Source organism: Eutrigla gurnardus, assembly GCF_963514095.1.
Source record: "Eutrigla gurnardus genome assembly, chromosome: 4".
Classification (NCBI taxonomy): Eukaryota; Metazoa; Chordata; class Actinopteri; order Perciformes; family Triglidae; genus Eutrigla; species Eutrigla gurnardus.
In genome coordinates this window covers 20,099,354-20,122,295 of record NC_139918.1, presented here as the reverse complement: position 1 = coordinate 20,122,295, position 22,942 = coordinate 20,099,354, and the positions used below count along the sequence as shown (strand labels likewise).

At 41.5% G+C, this 22,942-nt stretch overlaps 1 protein-coding gene across 1 annotated transcript in view; it reads right to left on the bottom strand.

Moving 5' to 3' along the window:
* LOC311011993 (vertebrate ancient opsin-like) overlaps positions 1 to 22,942 on the bottom strand; it is a gene marked incomplete at its 5' end in the record, with an annotated part of 44,776 nt that overhangs the window by 7,211 nt on the left and 14,623 nt on the right. The window contains one exon of the mRNA XM_084007252.1: positions 3,829 to 4,062. Coding sequence (XP_083863378.1) covers positions 3,829 to 4,062 — 234 coding nt within the window. The remainder of the gene's footprint in view (positions 1 to 3,828; positions 4,063 to 22,942) is intronic.

The following is a 22,942-nucleotide window of genomic DNA, read 5'->3' as shown; positions in this document are numbered from 1 at the left end:
ATCTTAAATCTCAAGTGTATACGTTTTGTAAAAAGACTTTACTAGAGAGAGGGACTTGACAAAGTGTTCGGAGTTACGTTCCAGACCACTGAACAAAGTAATAGGCATTACATGTATTAAACAAAAAGAAAAACAACAAGCAGTGAATAAAGTCTTGTCTTCGCTTTTATAGCATCAAATAAGAAGCTGTCAAAAATTGTTATAAAAAATGTTATTTAAAATAAGGCACTTATTCTAGTTTTTCAGTGGCTGGATTCTGTTCAAATGGATTGCTTCTCCATAGAGCTCAGTGGTGCTCTCTAAAACACTCCGAGACAGCCAGGACGTCTCCAGCAGTCAATCCCAAAATCAAATTTAGATTAGCCATTATTTAAAGTGTTGCGGCATAAGGTACCTAAGTCCTGCTGCTGCGTTAATGTCATGTTCTGTAAATACAATCTGTCAACGGGGAAAATTGTATGTGTCAACTTCCCCCTTGGGAATTACAAGTAGCTGCTTTTATCACACACTTGGAAAAGTGGCTGTATAAACACAGACACAAAGCATACAGAGTGCATCCATCCCTGAGGGATTGTGGAAATAATTGCTGCAGTGAATCTCTGGTTAAATATTCATAAATTGGAAATTCAGTTTCAATCATGAATGCAGGCTTAACACATAAGCAAGCTATACAATGACAGCTATAAGGTTCATACAGGGGCTCACAACCTTTTTGAGTTGTGACCACTTTAAAAAAAACTCGACCCCAAATCACAGCCTCTGTTTGGAAAAAAAAAAGTCATTTTATGTAACAGAATTTGTATTTTAATCAGCTGGTTTCCCCTCTCATTTATCTCAACCTCCCTTTCAGGACTCGGTTGTTGTAGCTGCTCCAGCAGTGAACTGTAGCTTTTATGTTTAATGCTCTACAGTGAATTGATGATGCTTTAAACACAACAACCGGGAAATCCCGATCTAATTAAAAAAAATGTTGAACTATCAATTATACAATAATAAACCTGATTTGATTGATTGGTTAATTTGCTTGATTTTAGCAGTACAGATCAACGTATCATATTGAATCTGATTTGAATTCATCAATGGCCTCTGCTGGAAATAGCCAAATTGAATTTTCAGATGAGAAATCTCTGACGCTTTTCAACCACTGTTCTGGACACTTGAACTCTGTCTTGCCTTAAATGTAAATGTTTTTTTTTTCTTTCTGTTTTTAGAGCCTCCAACTGAATGCTTCAATAAAAACATGCTTGTTTCCATCATTCTGTGGATTTAATTAAATAACACAAACAAGTCTGAGTTGGGCAATGAATGTGACACTACTTTAAAGGTCTGCTGTGATTAATTATTTGCATACAAAGACTTTGTGCCCTCCAGTCTGTAATCAATAATTCAGTGTGTATGCATGTATGTACATCTACTTGATAATCAGATGTGGTTCTTCACATGTTTGCCACTAGTGGAATAACACTATAACGACTGATGAAACATGTCTGATGTTGGAGTTCACTTCCCCACTCTGACTGCCTTTCGGCTTTCATCCTGTGTGTCTCTCTGGCCCTCCAGCCAAACGAAGTGAGCATGGCCAACACTGTCTAGTTTAGAAGCTGATGGCTCAAAAAAGTTTATCTCTTCCCTTCAATTTGTGACAGATGTTTGCAGTGCTACTTACACCGCTCTATCACACTTTCAGGCTCATCTGACCAAGCATTTAAAGGCCTGAAAGCGCATTTTCTTAATGGGCTCCTTGCTGTAAATAATGGGAACCTACATTAACACTTCGTTAAAAGTGATTCAACAACTTTTGGATCTAGTGCTGTTTGTTACTTTCATTTGAAAAGACTTTGCAACACTGGTCAGGGTTTTTCAGCTGGATTGTTTTCATAAATCTAATGACTCTTGCTAGGTGATGTTGTGTGTTTCCATACGCCAATCGGAATTTAGCCATCTTTATCAAAACTGAATGGCACTTGATGGGTTTTATCACTGTCAGTCAAATCTGATCAATCTTTTTTAATAAAAGTGTCTTAAAATGTGTGTTCGGCTTTGTTGCTTGTTATGGATGTTAAAAATTAACATTAAACATTTCATGCATTTTGACTGTTTAATGCTTTTAGTTAAACGGTTAAAAAAAATCAAGAATAAAATAAGATGAGAAAAACAAGCATAAAGCAAAATAGTGCTTGTCCACCTTAAAGGTCAGCCCACCTTAAGTGTGCCTGAGCTGGAGCTGTTGGAGTTGTTGCTAACATCGGGGCTAACCAGAACCATCTTCACTTAAACCAGCAAATGGCTAGAAAGCAGGACACAGAAGCTTGACATGGAGAACGCACAGCAGTTATAGTGCTAATACTTATGTGAACACCTAATGTGAAATGAACGTAGAGTCACATGCTCATTTAGCAGCGTTATTACCTCCACACAGGTAACTTAGAATTAAATATAGTAGTAGAGCAGGTATACGCAATAATATTCCCAGGCCACTTTTAACAACAGGTTAAAAATAGGAGCTCCCAATTAAAGATAATAACTGTTTAAGTGATTCATCACAATGTCTGGAGTGGGCATGGGCCAAGGTTAATTGAGACCCACTGTGAAACTAATTATCAATCACTTCAGGCGATGGGTGCCTTCATGACATTGCAAATATCCCCTGTGGTCTTCTTCAATGCGCCTCACACTGCAGCAATAATACACATTTTACACCTTTTCTTTACAGTTCCAATAGACGATGGTAATTTCTTAACACATGCTGTAAATGACTATAAACAGTAAGAAAGTTTTGTTTTTTAAATAAATGTAAAAATGTGTCATTTAAATCTCAACACAAACAATAAATCAAAATGACCTCAATTGTTTCAAAATAAGCTGAAAATGCTCTTCTTGGGTGATATGTTAAGCAGTGTGAGATGTTGTTATCATGTCTGACACCTCACTGCTTCGGTTTGTGGCTGCCTGATGCTGAGACACTGGGGGGAGGTGAACAGGAGACCGAATCAAACGACCGGTTCTTAAAACTATTACCCACCGAACGGCCCGCTTCGCGACACCGGCTTGCTGCCTAATGAGACCAGCCCGCATCTTACGGTGCGAGGGGAGACAGGTGGTTAACCCCGCCGATGATGTTGTGTCTGTGCTGTACAGTTCTCTTCATCGTTGTCACACCCTCACCTCACCTCACACCCTCCATTTTCCCACCAACATTCAGCTACCGGGGTCAGAGCCAATCAGAGAGGAAGGCCCGCCCCTACCCTGCCTCTGATTGTCTCAGACTGTGGTATTTATTCTTCGCTGTATGCTGGTAGGCAAAAAACCTTTACGCTACACACATAAACAGACCAGCTAAACGCGCACCAGTGCGACCAAGGAACATTTTATGTTGCACTTCACTGATTTTGGTCGCACTCTGGAGCCCTGTTAGGTGATTACAGAATATATTTGATTGTCCAATGTGACCTGAGATACACCAAAATGCAGGAGGACCCAGGCATTGACACTTCTCTCTTCTTATTGAATTGTTGTTGTGTTACTGGATATTGGACCCTGTGACGAGACTTGATTCCCAATTTCCTCAAATCTGTAATAAATGCTGGATTCAAAATGTGGAAAAACATCTTCTTATTCATCAGCCATACACGGGTACATCATTTAGATTATTCAGTGTCAAGAAGGCACTGGAATAACATCTGTTGTGATTAATAATATAATGACTCATTTCCATTATCTCAAACCACCGTGAAACTGTGGAGATGATTGGACTGGTACGATGACCTCCAGCTGCTGAAGCCAAAGATAAAAGGCATTGACCCCCAACCACAACCCCCCCATTCTCACCTGTTTATTCATGAAGACATAGATGACTGGATTCATGACCGTGCTCGTCTTGGCCAGGACTGAGGGGATGATGCTCGCCACTGGCGTGACCAGGCCCGGTGGCCCAAAGGTGGCCAGCAGGGCCATGATGCCGTACGGCAGCCAGCACATCAGGTAGCAGATCACCATGATCACCACCATGAATAACACTCGCTGCTCACGTTTCCTGCTCATCGACGAATTGATCCCACTCACCTGGAGGGAAAGAGAGCGAGGATGAGATATAAGACTTTCATGAGCAATGACACAATGTGCTCCAACATGGAGGTTTTTTGACTTCTGCTGCCACGACACATTCGAATTTCCCCTACGAGAGAGAGAAGTTCAAAGAGGAGGAGGGTAGTGGGAGGAAAAACATCTCTTGAATAATATTTCTATTTCTACAGTTGATGGAGGAGAGGCTGTAGAAGAAGAACAAGACCAAACTCTTTGTTATCCCTGCTCATTGGATTGATTGGAAATCTCAAACAATTGAAGCAGCGATGATCGGATCCTCTCACCTCCACGTGTCGGCGGCGGTGGTAGAACGGCAGGCAAAGCATCCACTTTGTCAGTGCTCGGGTCCTGAAAGTTAACGGGTGCAAATATAGACCAGCACACGTAGTATTTTCTGACAAAAACACGAATTAAAAGAATCTTCTGGATTGTTCCAACTGCAATCATGCTTACGACGTGAATGCAATATCTCCCCGGGGATTCCTGTGTGTATTTTTTGTCAAATTTTACAGAAATTTCCACATGGACTCATGGAGGAACTGATTTGATGTTGGGCGTCAAAGGTCAATGTCACTGTGACCTCACACAGGTCAGGAATATACACATTAATTTAACACTCAGCTTTAACCAGACAGGGATATTGTCTAGTCTAGTGATTTTGGGGTTGTTCATACAAAACATCATCTTCAAACTTTGAACACTTCTAAGTCACTCGCTTGGATTAGTTTGGATCATGGGAAATGTGTCATGGTTTGCAAGGAGCTTCCAGCTTTGTATATTTGTTTTATTAATGGGTCCTTGATTTCAGACAGAGGTAGAAAAAAAACATGCGTCTCAGCTCTAGTCATTAAACATTGATTTTGACACCTGAAATAACAACTAGCATATTTGATCTTGATCAGACTGTTGTTCTCACATACCTAGTTTAACTGCTTTCTTCACTGCACTTTGCACATACAGCGGTTACTGCTGATAATGGTGACCATGACTTTGCCAGGATAATACTGTTTGTTCTGTCAGCACTTTTTTGGCGTTGCTTGCACTGTTCCTAGGGTTGGCTCCATTAGCAGCTCCCAGCTGTCTCAGACGTCACCATGTTGAGGACCATTTGGTGGCGATCTCTCAAACATAGACGTGCTCTTCATGATTGATTTAGCACCTTTTTAATTTAACCTGCAACCCTGCTAAATTATTTAGTATGCATGCTTTTTGACCTTGGAAATAAAACCACATTATCTTTTCCACTGCGGATAGAACTGGACATGCTCTTATGTTAGTGCCCTAAAATACACCGTTTAATTAATCCAATACACTCTTGCTCTTTATATGCCAGGTGTCTCTCTTGATGCCATGTAAAATGCTTTCAAAAAAGCTTGACAGACCTGTTGTGCCCAGTTACAGTTGCCAAGCTAATGACAACTGCTTACTGGGGATGGGTTTAGTGAACTGCAACATTACTGCAAAGAGTGAAGATAAATCCATCATACTGATGCCAGCGGGGCCAAGTGAATTTGTTTTGACTCTTCTTCTGGCATCCAATCTCTAACTTGGCAGGAAACAGCAGGACCAAAATGTCCGATAAACAAGCTCCTGGGGAAACACTGATTTGGCCGTTTACTTGGAAATGCTGAAACCAAACCGAATACACCCAATAATCTGTCTGTAAACTGTTCTGTGTCCTTCCAAGAGCTTAGGGACAGTTTAGTGCTGCTTGTATATGACTCACCTGGTTTATTGGGTAATCTTACAATCCATCGTTTTTCAAATTCATTGTCGTTGAACTGAAAAGGTTATTTAGGCTCAGGAAAGTTTCTGTTTGACTTCCAGTCTGGCTCCTTTCCCACCCTGGAGACTGTCTCACTTTGTCAGCTCCCGAGAATAGGTGGCTAATAGCTTCAACATTGGCTCTGATTAAGTAAATGAAGTGGCAGAGATCGCAGACAAATTGAGGAAACGGAGAGTAAGTGCCGAATGATTGCAATCAAAGGCCGGGCGGCTGGTGAAAGGAGCTAGCGCACTAATTGACTGCCCTTACAGAGAAACCGTTCCATATGCAAACAGCCATTCCCCAACGCCCCTTTAATTCATTTATGTGTGGCATTCACGTGACAGCTCAAATCTGTTGCAGCCTTTAGTCAAAACGACTAGATAATGAGCATCAAAATGACTGGAGGATTTTTTTTTTTTTTATGATGGACAACATGATTTGTTGCACTCATCAGGCAGTGAACCAAGAACAGCAGGCCCTTTCTTTTTAGCTTCGTATCATGACAGTTTGAAATTGAGTTGTTCAATTGTGGGCAGCGGTCCAATGCAGCTTTGATGCACACAGAGCGTGGATAGACGAGTGGGAAGGAATTTGTCAACAACTGTTTGACGGGAAATGTTTGTCAAGACACAGCACTTTGCAGACTTGATTAAATATCTCATGGCTAATTTTCCTCCACGAAGACAGAAGGAACATTGTGTCCTCTTGATTACCTGGCGGGCATTCAGTTAGCACAGTGTGCTGCAATGTTAAAGAGTGTTTGAACTAAACTAGAATGACTTTTAAGTTGTTGGTACAGGAATTGTGATTTCAGCGCATGTGTGCTTGTCCATATTTGTAGTTTCTGTCACACACATGATTACAACCTGTGCTTTTCACACCGTGACATGCCAAATGGAGAGGGAAGAAAAGGCTATGTAAGCCAATGTCATATTTATTGGAGATTAGATGAAGTATCCAAACATGGCAGTCAATTCTTTCCTACAAAAGCTGCTCACTCAGTTTGTAAAGTTTCCAATATTTGCTACTGGTGTTCCCTGGTGGCCCACATGGTTGACAAGAAAGTAATATCTTCTGTAATGGATCAAGTTGCAATGATGAAGGTGCATTGCAGCATCTTTTTTATGGCTGTTTCTGCGTGATGTGATCAGAGAACGATTTATTATAGTGGGATTATTTCTGCTGCACTTTGGGTGTTCTGAGACAGTGTTCTTAAAACACACACATCCTAAATCCTGAAAACCGAAATACGCCGGGCCCACGCAAACTGCAATGTGTGTAAGAGTAAGGAAATAAGTGTGAACGAGTAAGTAAATCGGTGTAACTATGACTTTTTATTGTGAAGAATTATAGGAAAGCCGCTCCTTTGACCAGGAAATATATATTAGTGTCAAACATGGACACACACGGGGAAGCAGCGGAGTTCCAATCCGGCCCAAGCGATCATAAACATCACACTGAAAAGTGTAACCCAGCCAGTGTCACCCGCTAACCCTTTACGGCACACTGCTGCATTCTTACGGCTATGTGAGCGCGTCTGCCTGAAAAGGACAGTGAATGTGCATTTTCTCCTACAAAGCTTTTCCAGATGACACTGAAGTTGACATTATGAACCTGCTTTCAATTTGTGTCTGTCATGTCGACTCCGCGGGAGAAGACAGTCACTGGTCTCGTGCTGTCACCCTGACAACCCGCTGTAGAAATGTCCTGTCTGTAGGCAAAGCCATCTGTCCTAATCACAGCGTGTGACACACGTAAGAGGATGAATAATGATGTGTGAAGCGAGGAAGACGGGTAAACTGTGTGCCGCCGCGTCACTTGAGAAATCTGACAGTTGCATTTTACCGTAGGCATTAAGCTCCATCCGTGTCGTGCTCGGAGGAGGAAGTTACAATCACGGAACAATAAAATGAGTTCCTGCACAAGGCTTTAACACATAAGCACAGATATGAAGTGAGCTCTCAGTGAGAGACATACTTTTGAGGAGATTTTTTTTTAACAACAAAAGCAGAGCCAACAAGAGGATGACCGGGGTCATCTCGTGGAGGGGAACGTAGCCCTTAGTGGCTGAATTTAGAGAACTGGATGAGCCGCATGGTTCAGGCCGCAGCTCCATTATTAATAGCCTTGTTCAAGAAGGGAATAGTCCGAGGACTTGCAAGAATTGGGGGAATGATTGATGAGTTTCAGTTAAAAGAATATTTCAGCAGCCTGACTGCAGTTGGTGTTGAGGTGGTCAAGGCAGGGGGAAATTAAAGTTTGAGCAAAGAGCCGAGCGGAGCCTTGGAGGAGGAAAGCTCAGATTTGATAGATTTTTTTTGGGGGGGGGGGGGGAGCCAACCCCCATACCTGAGTAGTGGCTACATTGTGGGCTTTGTATGACAGTTCCTAGAATCAAGTCAGGCCTCCTGCAGGATTCAGGTAGGAGCTGGTACAGCCTTGTCAGTGGTGATGGAAAGATCTAGTGGAGGGTGAAATGCCTGCAGAGATCCATCCTATCCATTCTTTATTATTTTTGGTTTTCAATAATACTTTAAAATAGAGTTTAGTTGATTTCCGGTTTTGTCTGTCCACGATCCTGCATGCCATTATGACAGGCTCATATACAGTAGCCTGTATCAGATACCTGCCATGGAACTTAATCCTACTTGTTTTTGTTATTAATAAGCAACGACATGATTGACATAATTTGTTTGCTTAAAAAACAACTTTACTGCAGAGCTGAGGCCAGCAGCATGCAGGCGTTTACATTTTATTTTTAGTAGCAGAGGGAAGAAGGGAGATGCCCATGTCCCACATTATGTTTGTTTATGAGAAAGTTCATGTGTTTTTTGGGACAATGAGATATGACAGTTAGACCCAATGAAAACAAACTGCACCAGTAGAATAGAATTAGAATCTTTGTATTTGAGGCAATGGTTAACACAAGCTTTAGAGACTTTATCATTTTATTCTTTGTTATAAAATACGTCAATAAATATCCAACTTTTGAAGCTTTTATTTGTCTTAAAAGGGTGGGTGCTAGTAATTGCTAAATGAGACTAAACGTCATCACACGTAGTTTGCCTTTAGCTCAGTGGTGATGATGTCATGACATATGACCATGGTGTAGTTTTTTTTAATGGCCTATGGTTAACTTTTTACTTCTGGCAATTGTATTTACACTTCAAATCATAAAAGTGGTTTCCTTTTTGTCCTCAACAAAGGGTGTAATTGTCTGTAAAAGTGTTAAGCAGAAAATAAGCAGAAAAACCCATTGTTTTGTTTGTTGAGGGGACCAGTGTGATGCCTGCAACAATACTTCATCCCTGCAGCACTCTATATAGCAGCATTTTGGATTTCAAGCTGACAGGAGTTGAGTTGAAAAACGTTGTTAAACCCTGCTGAAGACACTTCCATTATAAAGTCACAGTCGGCAACATTTGTTTGATCACATTCACTGAAACCGACGCTATGCTCCGATAGAAGAACATAAATCATCCGGTTTAAAAAAAAAAAAAAAAAAACACGTGCACCCAGAGCTTTTTGTTTGTTTTGCAAAAATCCACCTCGCCCGTATCATCCTGTCCACTCAGCGCAGTTCACAGTTCGTGCACACGCCACAGATCCCACCTCCCCCCTCACGCATGTTACAATATCACAGGCACACCCCTCAAGCTAGGCATACGCTACATGACGTTAGCAGTTGCTTTCTATGAGTCAGTTAGCCAGCCTACCTCTGTGAAGCGTGTACTTCATGCCGTTTATCGATGAGAGAAGACATGGTGCGTTCACAGGAATCTGATGCACGCGCACTGAAGAGCGATCTATGGGAGGGAGCGAAGGAGCTCGGTGGTAGAGGGGGAGGGGCCTGAGTGTTGGACACATTCGAAATTTGAACTCGATCTGCCAGACTTGCCGACTGCTGCTTTAACTGCCATTTTGACTTCTTTCAGATTTATATATTGACTGCTACCTCATCTATCTAACGTCTTCATGTATTTCACCAATTTCTGCAGCCAACTCATGTTGCACACATTTTCATTTTTCAAGATAAAATACATCAAAATACTGTGCAAATTTGCATTTTAAGTTTCGGAACAATATCTATCCTGTAAAAAAAAAAAAAAATATCACATGAACTGTATTTTTCAGGTTCGAGCACCAGATAATCCTTATTTGGTCACAGCTGGTGAATGGGAAAAACAGCATTTATTTAAAAGCATGCATGAACAAATCAAATGTCCGGCTTGAATGTAATTACCAATGTGGACCTGTCAAAGTCTCTGAAGCTGTAAGACACACTGGTGGGATCTATGGGTGGGATTATCTGCTTTTTATGGCATTATGTTTTTTGAGTTGTCAGACCTAAAAGGTCAATGTCACTGTGACCTCACAAAGCACAACTTTGGCCAAAACTCAGGTATTCATATACTAATTATAATACACAAATGTCTAAAAGGATAAAATGAGGAAGTGGCAACATTTTGGAGAGACATGGATGTTAACTGCAACTTGACAGGTTTGCCGGAGGCATATGATAATTCACATTATATGGGAGCAATCATAGTCTCATCAGCCTAATATTGGTGAAAGTGCTGCAAGCCGCTAAATAGACTGAACCAAAACTATCTTCTTCCAATCAAATAACCTGAATTCCTCCGAGGTGGAATTTGAGATTGCAATTGTATCACATAATGCTATTATGATTACTTTACAGTCATCCGATGACCTAATCTAATAACCTTGGTTGAAAGGGTAAACTTTCCAACTCTCTTCACTAAAGTTGAGGGTTTGGTTTGTTATTTAAAACCAGGCCAGCAGGCATAGCATGTTCCAAACACATAAAAGATCGGGTTGCATGTGGATAGAGGAGACTGACAGCAGTGCTCGAGCAAGGCAGAAATAAATCAAAACACCACTTCTTTCTGTTTCTGTTCCAGAAACTGCTCTGACTCTGTAGAGTCACTATATGGAAAACTTTGTTTCCACACAACCTCCGATACACTACTATATATTTCTGCTTTATCAGCTCTCCACTATTCCAGTTTCGTCCTCAGTTTCATCCACCCATCCATATTTGTCTTTTTCATTGCATCAACAGATTGCTAGTATGACTATTCTCTCCTGTTTTCTTTCTGTACACTCACTAGTATCTATTGTATCATGATAAGCAGATTTAAGCAAGACACTGATAACATTCAACACAAAAGTGGTTCTTAGTGAGTGTGTAACACATGGATAGGAGGGGAAATATGGGTTCAAAACGAGCCAGAACACTAGATGCCCCCAACTTCTCCAAACCCCTCACACCCCAAGTGTTCTTAATTAATCCACATAATCAATTCATTTGGAGTCTTCCGGCTGGCTAACTGGATTACATGGATGACGGGGGGGCAGTTGCAAGGCTGACTGCTGAAAATCATCAGGCAGGCTGGAGGCAGTCGGTACCTCCTGTATCTACTCCAGCTGCTGTCTGCCGTCTGCCTGCAGTAGGACCAGACACTGGCTATTAGACTATGAGATAGGTAGTGGCGGCGATGGGACAGGAAGCCAGACATGGGGGTCGGGAACAGACGGGGAGATTGAGAGAGGTTGTTTTAGATGTAAAAGTGTACGGGAAAAAGGAGTGAAGGTAAGATTTATCATTGATTTCTGCTGATGGAGACTCCTGTGAGTCCAATTGTTAATCAGCAGAGAGATCAAAGTTGACCTGGCTGGAGAGAAACGCGTGGCAGCTGCAGTCGTGTTTGCCTTGCCAGTTAGACAAACACACCACCTTTTCAAATACAAGGCTGTCATGGAAGTGCACTCAGCTAAGCAAACAAAACACAGAACCTTCTCCTACACTTCTGTGACCCTTACAGGCCTGTCACAACTATAACTGTATCGACTCATCATGTAGTGTATATGGACGATTCCTCATGGTAGATGTATGAACATGACCTCAATCATGTTTGCTGACATTGATAAAGCCTGTTATTTTAACATACGTGTCATTGTCCACATTAGACAACTTTTTTGCCAACATGAAATATACAAGCCTTTACCATTGCACAGACATTGTATATTTTTTAATAGAGCCTGACAGTCCATTTTATTTATTGTTTCGGTAATGTGGTTGTATTTTATTTATGTTTTACCAATTAAGAATATTGTTCTTTTTTTCTATAAGTTTGAATTCCAATGCGTGAATAAAATAAAAATAAAAGTTCATTGCTCGTTGAAAGGGTTTACTATCATTATATAATTGGCATAAAGTGGTCAATGTTGCAATAGTTTCTTGGGACAATATGCCATCCAACAAAATGTGTTAGTGTTTCACGCATATATAACTAATGCTTGGAGAATTTAAAAAGAATGCACCGTCAATACCAATGAAACTCCTGGGAGAGGTGAGCTGGCACAGCAACACTACTCAACCTCAACCACGAAAGAAAGATTAAAAGCAACTTTCTGAGTGCCTTTACTGTAAATTCTGACTTCGTATCTCCTATCTTTTGCCGAAACTTTTTCTCATTTTCAAGTCTATAAGTCAGCTGCATCTAACTTTGAAGAGCTGCGAGCCAAAAACTTATCTTGTGACTGTTGAATGTGACTAAAGTTATGTGGAGAGGAACAAAATAGGAGATATATGATCTGTTGCAGCTAACTCTTAAAGTTCATTTAATGAGGTGGAAACTTCCGAACTTCTAATGCCACAGCTCGCTCACCCTCATAGAAAAACGGATTCCTTATAACGGACTTCTTTATCTGATAATTTATTAAACATGAGCATATCTTATGCCGCTATCAAAACATCCCCGACATCTGGCTTCTGACTGAAAGCAAAGGCTTTACAAGACCTACCGTACAGGGATTGTAAATGTAATAAAAGTTGCTGATTTTGTTTCAGGCGTCGTGGTAATTGCTGAATATTCACGTTAAAAAAAAAGGCAAAAACCTTCTGGTGTCAGTTGCCTTTGTGTGATTTTCCTCCCGTTGGCGGGCTTTGACAGCTGAAACTGCACCACAATATCAAAGCTAAGTCAGATCCTGCCACCAGAACATAAACGCCTCAGAAAGCTACACCCTCACCAATCTGATCGACTTTACAACCTTCCATCATCCCCCTCCGCTCTGCCAGAGGGGGGGGGAGTGCAGTCACCCAGACAAGACGTTCAACTAACGCTCAGAGTCACATTAAAACATGTCGGGGATTGTATGGATGACATCTCTCCTCTGAAAATTACTTACTTGAAGTGGTTGAGAGAGGTGGGAAATGGTTCTTGAAGTCAATCAGCCGTTCAAAACTCCAGTCTTATGCTGACAGTGCTTTGGGTCTTACACACACACACACACACACACACACACACACACACACACACACACACACACACACACACACACACACACGTACTATACAGAAATACACTCATCCACTCTAATATAGTCTCAAGAATTGTTTGTATCAAAATAGAGACCCAGATATACCATAAGGTAGTCAAATGCATGACTTTTACATTTTTACATACACCTGCTCACCTAGACAATTAGTAAGATGCTGTCTTACACACACAAACGCACACAAACAGAAAAAAGGCACAGACGCAGCACTTTCAGCTGGCTTGTTTTGCCTCAGCATTTCAGCTCCTGAGTCGGCCCGGGTGTTCTGCCAGCGCAGTTGTTGGCCACAAAAGATGATTGATCACAGAATTTGTGTCCACCGTATTAGTCCTGTACACCACCAGTCTCCTGTGGCCAGCCAAACACTACGCCTGCCTGTCGCCCATCAAAGGGCCTCCCTCAGCAAGAAGACTCAACGCTCCATTGAGTCGCATTACAAACTCTCACTGCCCTCCTCCTCCTTCCAACCTTCCCACTTACCCCATGTTCCTTCCCACCCACCGTCCCCTTCTCTCCCCCACCTGCCGCTTCCCCATCGAGGTGTCTGCAAGGTCGCGAAGAAAAGGACCATGATTGTAACTTATGTTGAACGAGTGAAGTAAATCTGCCGAACGCTGGGGAATAAGCATTACCAGCTGCTTTCTGCAGACAAACAACCTGTAAGGGAGGGAATCGGGACTCAAATTGAGGGTGAGGCTCTGTCAGGCTGCTGGGGGAATTCAGAGGAGGATGTAGTAAATGTGAGGTGTGTCTGGGTACGCTGTGATGGAGTGCCAGGACATTCATTTTCATTTGGAGTAACAGCACTCAGAATACCTAAGGGAGAGGCGAGAACAGTAGAGGCGATGTGGAATTGACTTGTTGAACTGTAGACCTAAAGGTTTTTTTTGCTCCATTAGATTGGTTTGGTGACACCTGAAGACCCTGCACCCTGGAGGCTCTAAAGGGAATTAAGGGGGGTTTAGGGGGGGGGTATATTAGGAGACCAATGTTCTCATCTGATGTCAGAACTCTTCATAGAGTTCACCAAATTGAGAGAACAAAATGTATTATAGCCGCTGGCTGTAAGCAAGTTATTAAAGATGACTTCATAGCAGCCCACATGTGTCTACTTTCAGTGACATATTTGATGGCACAGCCCGAATCCTAATTCTATAATACTGAGTGTGAATCTCTACATTGAAGAATCACACCAGCATGGCATTTTAATGGAAAGTGGAAATCTACGGGAAAGTGTCGCTTCACTGAACTAAATTGAGGCTTCGCAGACCTTTATTCAAATGACGGGATTTGTTGAAAGAGTCCGTGTTTTATTCCAAGACTATTCATCATTTAATGGGTTTGATTTAGACTTGCTAGCTCAATCAATCAATCTCAGACATAACAACTTGCACTCAGATGGATTTAAAATCTTGCATTTGGTCATGGACAGACTCATCACTCATCTGTGATAAAACAGCGTAACTGTGTAACTGTTAGGAAATGTAGGCTTTATGTTTAATTTTTAATATTACACAAGCGATCAATAAAGGAAAAACTGTGTTATTCAATCTCCATGAAATGTTATTTTTCACCTGAATCAACAGTGATTCGTATGTATCATTTTACATGAGCTGAAGTTATGACATTTCTGCATTCAAAAAGGCTTTCAAATCAAAAAGAAGAAGAAAAAAAAAGTGGCATAGTGGCCACCTACTGGTGCAGAATTGCAATAGCCTTTACTGGAATTCTTGTTATTTTTAATATTACGTGGGAGGAGATTTAATGTAATGAATTCCCAATATGGTATATCGATTAAATGGCATTACAGTCAGGACATTTTATTTAATTAATGTCAAGTCATTACATTGTTGGGTCGTATTACGCTTTCGATCAGGTTAAGTGCTAATGTTATTAAATTATTACATGAGTGGGCCCCTCGCACTTAATTAACACAGTGCCTACAGTGTAATGAGAGTAAAACCGAAGTAGAATACACAGCCGGATATTAAAAGGACATTCCAGGGATTAAGCAGTGGACTATTATTACATTGGGGAGGTCACAAGAGACAGACTAAAAAAAACAATGGTCAAATTCAAAGCAACAAGGCCAAGATATCCTGTAGTTTGCTCAATAATATAATGCAACTTCACAGCATCTTTTTTGAAACCCTAATGACATCAGTATTTTTATTTTAAGATTATTATTAGTAGTAGTAGTAGTATAATATCATACTTTTAAAAAAACAGAATTTACATGATTAGCTGTCTCATTAACCTCAAATGTAAAATGTTACTCCCTTGCCCATGTGTATTTAAGCGCATACACAAATAGATGCAAGACTGTTTGTTATGCATTCATGTTTCATCACTTATCGGCAGGGGGCTAACAGCTCATTACTCAAGAGTGTCCTGGATCTGCCTAAACCACCACCAGCACACACACACACACACACTCATTACAAGGACGATTCCCCTCCGTATGGTTTCAAACACATTTAGTATGAATATTATATATTGTCTCAGTAAGGCTCCAGTTCAACACTCCAACAGCAATACATTATCCACATGAATATGTAATCTGATCTAGTGAAGGAAACGGCAATTAGCCAAGGTGCAATCCGACAGTTGTGAAGATTAACATTTTCTCTCCAGCCTCGGGGTTACAAAAATATTTCATGTTCCAATGATGTATTTAAATGTAATGCTCTCCACTGCAAACACGACTCAACGTGTCCCATTATTGTACAATGGGAACCCCTGCTCCTGTACCACTTGGTTATCATCAATCAAGTGGTACAATTTGTCAAGAGTGAAAAAGAGTCCTGAGAGTCCTCCTACATTTTTTACTAATTGAACTGCGATCACTCCTAAAGTAAGAAAGGGGTCCAGAATCCTTTGTGCTTCCTCCCACAGTCCAAAGATATGCAGAAAAGGTTAATTATAGATTTTAGATTGCCTGCAGGTGTGAATGTGAGCGTGAATGGTTGTCTGTCTGGCTCCATGTCAGCTGGGATCAGCTCAAGCCAATATCTTGATTTAAAAAAAATGAATGTAATAGTTGACAAAGGGAACCTCCAGCAGAAGTCAACATTTCCGTAAGCATAGAGCCAATATGGAGGGCTAGGGAACAAGTGAACACTTGAAAATAGGCCAGGAGGAACCCCCTCAAAGCAGTTATATATCTGTGGCCGCTGCCCCATTTCCAATACAGAATCCTCCAGACGCGTGTTAGATTTATATCTTTAGGAGAAGCTGCGACGGGGCGGAGGCGTTGCGGGGACGCACATGATTTCCAAGAACACAACACTGTTCATCACTACTTTGCTGGATGAATCGCTTTGGATGTATGTGTCTCGGGCATCAGTGAAATGCTGCTACATCCTAAAGGCAGATGGCTACAGAGGCTGGCAGTGCCAGACGAGAGGCTGTCTCACATCCAAATACTCCAATTAGGCCATTGCTTATTGGGTCAGGACAGGACAGGCGGAAAGCCCAGGATGAGAGCAAAGAGGGGAACAATAGCCTCCAGACATACACAGACACACTCGTGTGAAACAAATAGAGGCTTTTCATTTCAAGCCAACTATTGGCAACTATCCGTTTTGTCGGACGATAACCGTTTTAGGTATTGTAATCCCAAAACATTTGGAAGATCTTTGCAAAATCAATAATTAGTAAAAAAAGAAATGGACCCGATTCTACAACCATGGAAGGGGAAAACGTTACCAATTTTTGGAAAAATGTAATTAATAAATACCCTGGTTGTATCACAATTTATTTATGCATTTATGCCGCTTCCTACTCCATCACAGTCCTTTTTTAAGCTTTATGAAAAGAGGATTTTTGAATTTCTCTGGAATTAAAAGCCAGAAAAAAGTAAACGAGGAGTTCTTATTAATATGAATGTGGTGGTTTACAATTCTAACATTTGGAAGCCATTCACCGTTGTATGGAGTTTATCACACGAAAAGGAACAATGTATGAAAGATGTGTCCTGCAGAATTATCTAATAACATTTGAACCCAACTTGGCTGACACTGTAGTACTGTTGGACATGCTTGATTTTTTTCTTTACGATGAAACTTAAGTTCTTCAGAGATATTTAGATGTATGATCCAGCTACACTTTGCATTGATTCTATGACAACCAGCTATGTTGTGAGTATTTTCAGCCCTGTGGTTTTCAGTTTGTCAGTAACTTTGATGCCTTTGATTCCCTCTTGGGATGCCAACATGAAAGCTTATAAGTGAAAAAAATGGGGTTGATATTTTCAGATCTTCCTGTCCCAGTTTACTCTGGAAGCAAATGCAATGGGAATTAGAAGATACACATTTACTGTACACTATGTTACATTTTGATGACAGCCATCGAAACTCGAAACAGAGGGCTATGGCTCAAATATCAATAATTAATATGGTAATAATTAATAATTTAACGGTATTAGCCCATAGATGTGGTTCGAGTTACTGGGTCAATAATACAGCCACAAAACCATTTGTTTCAGATAAAATAATATGGACATTTGAGATTTGTAGGGCAACAAAGTAACTCTTTGTCAAAACTTTCACAATGTAGGAAAGTTACAGATTGAGCTGACAGTGTAGGTCATGCAATGTCCGTTAATGTAACTAAAACAACACCTTGTACTTCTCCTGTAGAGTAGGGGTGCAGAAAATAATCGATTCAAAGATGCATCGAGATGCTTAATGGGACGATTCTGAATCGATGCAGTAACGTCACATAATAAATTTTTTTATTGCGTTTCCCGTTTCAATAAAGTTGTAAAGTTCAAGTTGCATTGTGGGTGAAGGACGGACAAGCGAGCGAACACAGTAAAGCCACCATCATAACATGGAGGAACGCAGTAGCGGTAGCCAATGTGCGATAAAAAAAATCCATACAATTTAAAAGCGGATATCTGGGAACATTTTGGATTTAATGAAGCTGCTGGGACGCGACGACAACTGGACAAGACCCATGCTATTTGTAAAACTTGCCACGCTAAAATCAAATACTTCGGTAACACCGCTAATATGGGGAACCACATTAGCCCGTGGCACGCTGAGCTAATGTTAGCCTCTGGTCACAACGGAAAGAAAACTACTGACCCAGCACAGCCAAAGATCGAAGAGTCCGTGAGAAATGTGCCATCCAAGTCCGAGAGAGCCCAGAGGATAACTCGGTGTGTAGGAGCTTTTAGTGAAGGACTTACGGCTTTATAGCGTCGTCATTAACGTGAATGAGGAGTTAAAATTAAAACACGTGGGTAGGCTTGGCCTATAATTATATTTTTCTTTACAAGTTAATGTAACAAAACATGTGAAATTTGTTAACATCTGAATTTAAAAGCAGCTTTCTAAATAAAGAGTTCATATTTATCTGGCTGTTTGTTTTAATTGATGAAAAAGCCATGTGTGGTAATATAGAAAATTGAGGATGAATCGAGATGCATCAAGAAGATGCATCGAGATGCATCGTAGAATCGAATCGAATCGCATCGTAGACTGGTGAATCGTAATCGAATCGAATCGTGGGGGCAGTGAAGATGCACACCTCTACTGTAGAGGCAGGAGTTTCATAATTAGGGTTGGGTACCGACACTCGATACAAGTACGTACTCGGGGCGAAAATCAACGGTAGTAACCACCCCGAAATACAATGTGAATTTCGGTGCCTCATTTCGGTATTACCAAATATGCAGCTGCGTAATCGCGCCCTCTGGTGTTCGCAGTTAAAAAAGGCAGCGGCAGTGCACACACCACATACCCCTTTTCCACCAACGCGAACCTAGTTCAAGAGCCGGGCCGGTGCCGTGCTGGTTCGCAATTGGTTCAACTAGCGAACCGTTCGAGAACCTGTTTGCGTTTCCACCGGCTAGAGAGCCCAGAGAGCCACGTCATTACGTCACTGTATACGTCTGAGGTTTCCCTGCAGCGCTAATTTCAAGCATAGCAGACATGTCTCTTCAGAAAAAGTGTTTATTTTGGTAAATAATACAATAACAATAAAATACACAAAACACTAAAATCACAAACATTTTTAAAGTGTAGAACAGTGTGTGATCAATAGATCAGAGTGTTTGATGTTTAGTCTGCAGGTTGGACCTCCGTTCAATATCGCCGATATCCGACAGCTCTACAAACACAGAGAACAGCGGTTTAATCACAAACGTGTCCACGACGCTGTGAACACAGATGTTAAGTGACGTTGGTAGTTGGTAACGTTTAGTGAACCAACGGCAGTCAGAAAGTGGCATGCTAACGTTGTTATTAGCAATATCACGCTAGCTGGCTAGCTAGCCGGTCAGCTTACATTACCCGAGGAAGCAAAGCCACTAGTTGCTGCTGTTACGAACGTAATCACTAGCTTGGTAAACTAAACAGAAATGTGTCGTTGGTTAGCAACGAGGTTAAACATTTTAAAAATGAAACTTACCGGGAACAGTAACGTTAGTAAAACTCCGCAGCGGCGTATTTTCCCCCGTTGCCTCGAGCGTTAACACCGCCCCCAGCCCCTAACGTAAGCCGGGCCCGGTTCCAGCCCAGCAAAGAGTTGGGGCCAATCGCGAACCAGTTTTTCTGGCCCAGAGCCGGCTCTTTGTCTGTGGAAACAGGAAGAGCTGGTTCGCGATTGGGCACCGGCTCCGAACCGGCCCTCAAAATGCCTCGGTGGAAAAGGGGTATGAGAGGTCAGCTCAGGAATCAGGCCAGAGAGCCTAAGATGTCGAAACAAAAACGCTCTAAAGTGTGGCTATATTTTACCGTAACTTACGGAACATTTAAGTTAATATGTTGTTGTTGGTCAATTTGACCTAGGCCTTTGCCTCAGAAATAATGTGTTTTTTTGTTTTGTTTTATATTTGTATATGAAAGCTTTTAGATTAAAATATTGTTGGTCAATTTGTTCTTGACCTTTGCCTCAAAAATAAAAATAAAAAAAGGAATTTCATCATAAAAACTTGTTTTCTTTTCTTTTAAAGTACCGATTTAAATACCGTTTAGGAACCGGCACCGTTTTGAAAGTATCGATTTGGCACCGGTATCGAAATATACCCTTTCAATACCCAACCCTATTCATAATGCAGTATTCTCACATATCACCACAACCACTGATAATCTCTGTTCTCTGTTTCTGTAGAAGGTCACGGAGGCTGAAGGGCTTGAGGTTCACCTGAGTGTGATTGGTGTTGGATCAGCCTCGTCCTGCCACCATGTGACTCGTAATGATCTTGTGATTCGAGTGTGGGCGGTTGTTGATTTGTCCAGGGACTGGACTGTATTGTAAGTGGCTGGTAGGTTTTGTCTTAAACCAGCTTCTCTATATTGAGAGATGGTCGTTCCAGGTTGACAAATGTCTACTGTAACTCCTCTCTCAAACTGGCCGTTTTCCTTGGCCAGAATATGAACATCGGTGTCCTCAAAAGAGCATCTCTTGTCCTCAAGATGCAGATGGACTGCTGATCTGAGGAACTGGTTCTCCTGTGTCGTACAACCGCCTGTGCAGCGGTTGTTTTGCTTCCCAATGTACAGGTCTGTGTATTCCTCACTGCATTGGACTGCATACAGCACATTGTCCAGCTTGTGCCTGGGTGTTTTGTCCTTGGGGTGGACAAGCTTTTGCCTCAGGCTGTTGCTGGGCTTGAAGTGCATGGGGATGTGATGTTTATTGAAAATCCTCCAGAGTTTCTCAGAGACACCCACAATGTATGAGATGACGGTGTTTTTTCAATAACTCTCTTTTTCCCCCATCTAGCTTTGCTTATGTGTATTGGTATTCTGGCAGCCAGAATAAACCTCAGCTCTTTCAAATCTATTCGAATCAGTTTTAATAAGCAAATAAAAGAAATGGTTCTGGGGACTGCATCAAATGAGCACACCCCAATTATGAATTACACTAATGATGCATCCTCCTGCCAGCTTTGAAAGGGGTCTTGCAACTGTGGAGTTTAGTATATCAACACTTTCAAAGGCTCACTGGCAAAAAAGGCTCATTCAACTCAACACAATCATGCAGTTTATTTATATGTTCCCTGAGTAAATACACGTCAAAGATTATGTGTAATTAGATAAAAGTCCTTCCTGCATTTACTATTCATTTTTCATGTGCATGAGAAATATAATTAACTAAGATTTAACAACAATTTAATGATATAATTATATTCTTCTAGGCTGGACCTGATTAATGGTTGGACTGGTCATGGGCTTGCTATAGCTTTCATGGTGACCTTGAGGATTGTTCAGAGTGGCCTGAAGGCAATGACCTCTGTGTTAGAGCTGGAGCAACTGCTTACTGGTTTGAGGGCTACTGTTATATTATATATCAGCTGATGCATCGATGCTTCTCGTGGTTTGGCATTCTGGCAATTATTTGCACCTCAATGGTATAATATGCAACCATTTCCGAAAACACTGAGTGTGTAAGACTGATATCACATCTGATATCGCTTATGGCCCACCATTACTGAGAGGTGTGATAGACACCGGCCTGGTGTGGTAGACCCCGTCCTCTATTGATATTGAGCATATCAGGCCCTTTGTCTATCTGTCAGTGAAACATGCCATACAGAGTGCAGGGGCTTGTCCTTCCCCCTCTTCCTCCTCCTCCCAATCCTCAACTTTGTGCTGTGTGAGATATTCACTTAGCACCTCATCATTCTTCCTCCTCCTGGATCTTGGTTGTTTCATCCTGGATAATGGCTCTGATGCCCACTAGTTCTCAGCCTCACTCCTTCTGCTTAGTGTACAATCTCAGTGTGCTGGACTTGAGGTGAAACCCTCCAAGCATGGCGAGAAGCTTTCGTGTCTTGATACCAGTGGCCTCTATCTCTTCCTTTGGCCAGGTTATTATACCAGCGGGGTATCTGATGACCTGCAGTGCGTATGTGTTGATTGCTCTGATCTTGTTCTTTCCATTCAGCTGACTTTTAGTGGCAACTTTCTCGATGAATGGTCTTAGTGTGCTGTTGATGTTGTACAGTTCCAAGCATTCATGTGTGGCGCGGCATCATAGGCTTTCTTGTAATCAATCCAGGCCGTGCACAGGTTGGTCTGTCTGATCTTAGTCTTGTGTGACTCCTTTGCAACCAGCTCTGTAGATATATATATATATATATATAGAAAGAGAGAGAGGCAAGCACGGGTCCCACTTACTATCTGTCACAATCGGACTGGCTTTCAGATGTCAACATCTTTCTCATTGTCATGTTCTGCACATTTTGGGTTGCTTTTTGAAGAGTTGATGAGGGGCGCAGTAGGGACGGAAGTGATAATGGCAACCGAGACAACCAAGGTGAAAAAGATGGATGATGATGGCACAGAGAAAGGGGAAGAATGTGTGAAGGGGGCTCACAGAGCACTGAGAGATGGAGTGAGAGAATGAGAGCATTGAAAAGAGTGAAAAAGCAAATGAGAAACCTGGGATTTAAGCAGTCACTGCCGACAATTTAATTAGCCATTGAGGTGTGTGTGTGTATGTGTGTGCACAGATTCAGAATAATATGCCTCTGATGGGGACAACCGGAATGTGTGGTGATGTGAGTGAGAATGAAGAACACGCGAAAGCAAGATTAACATAATAGTCCAAAGACTTGTCAAAAGAGATACAGAGTAGGAGATGGATACTCAGAGGGCACCGGGAACAGAGAAGAAACAAGTAAAAAATGAATGACCCAGCAATACAATGAGCAAAGACGAGGCACTCGTAATACAAAGGGCACAAGTGCTTCATCCTGGAGTCAATCTGACT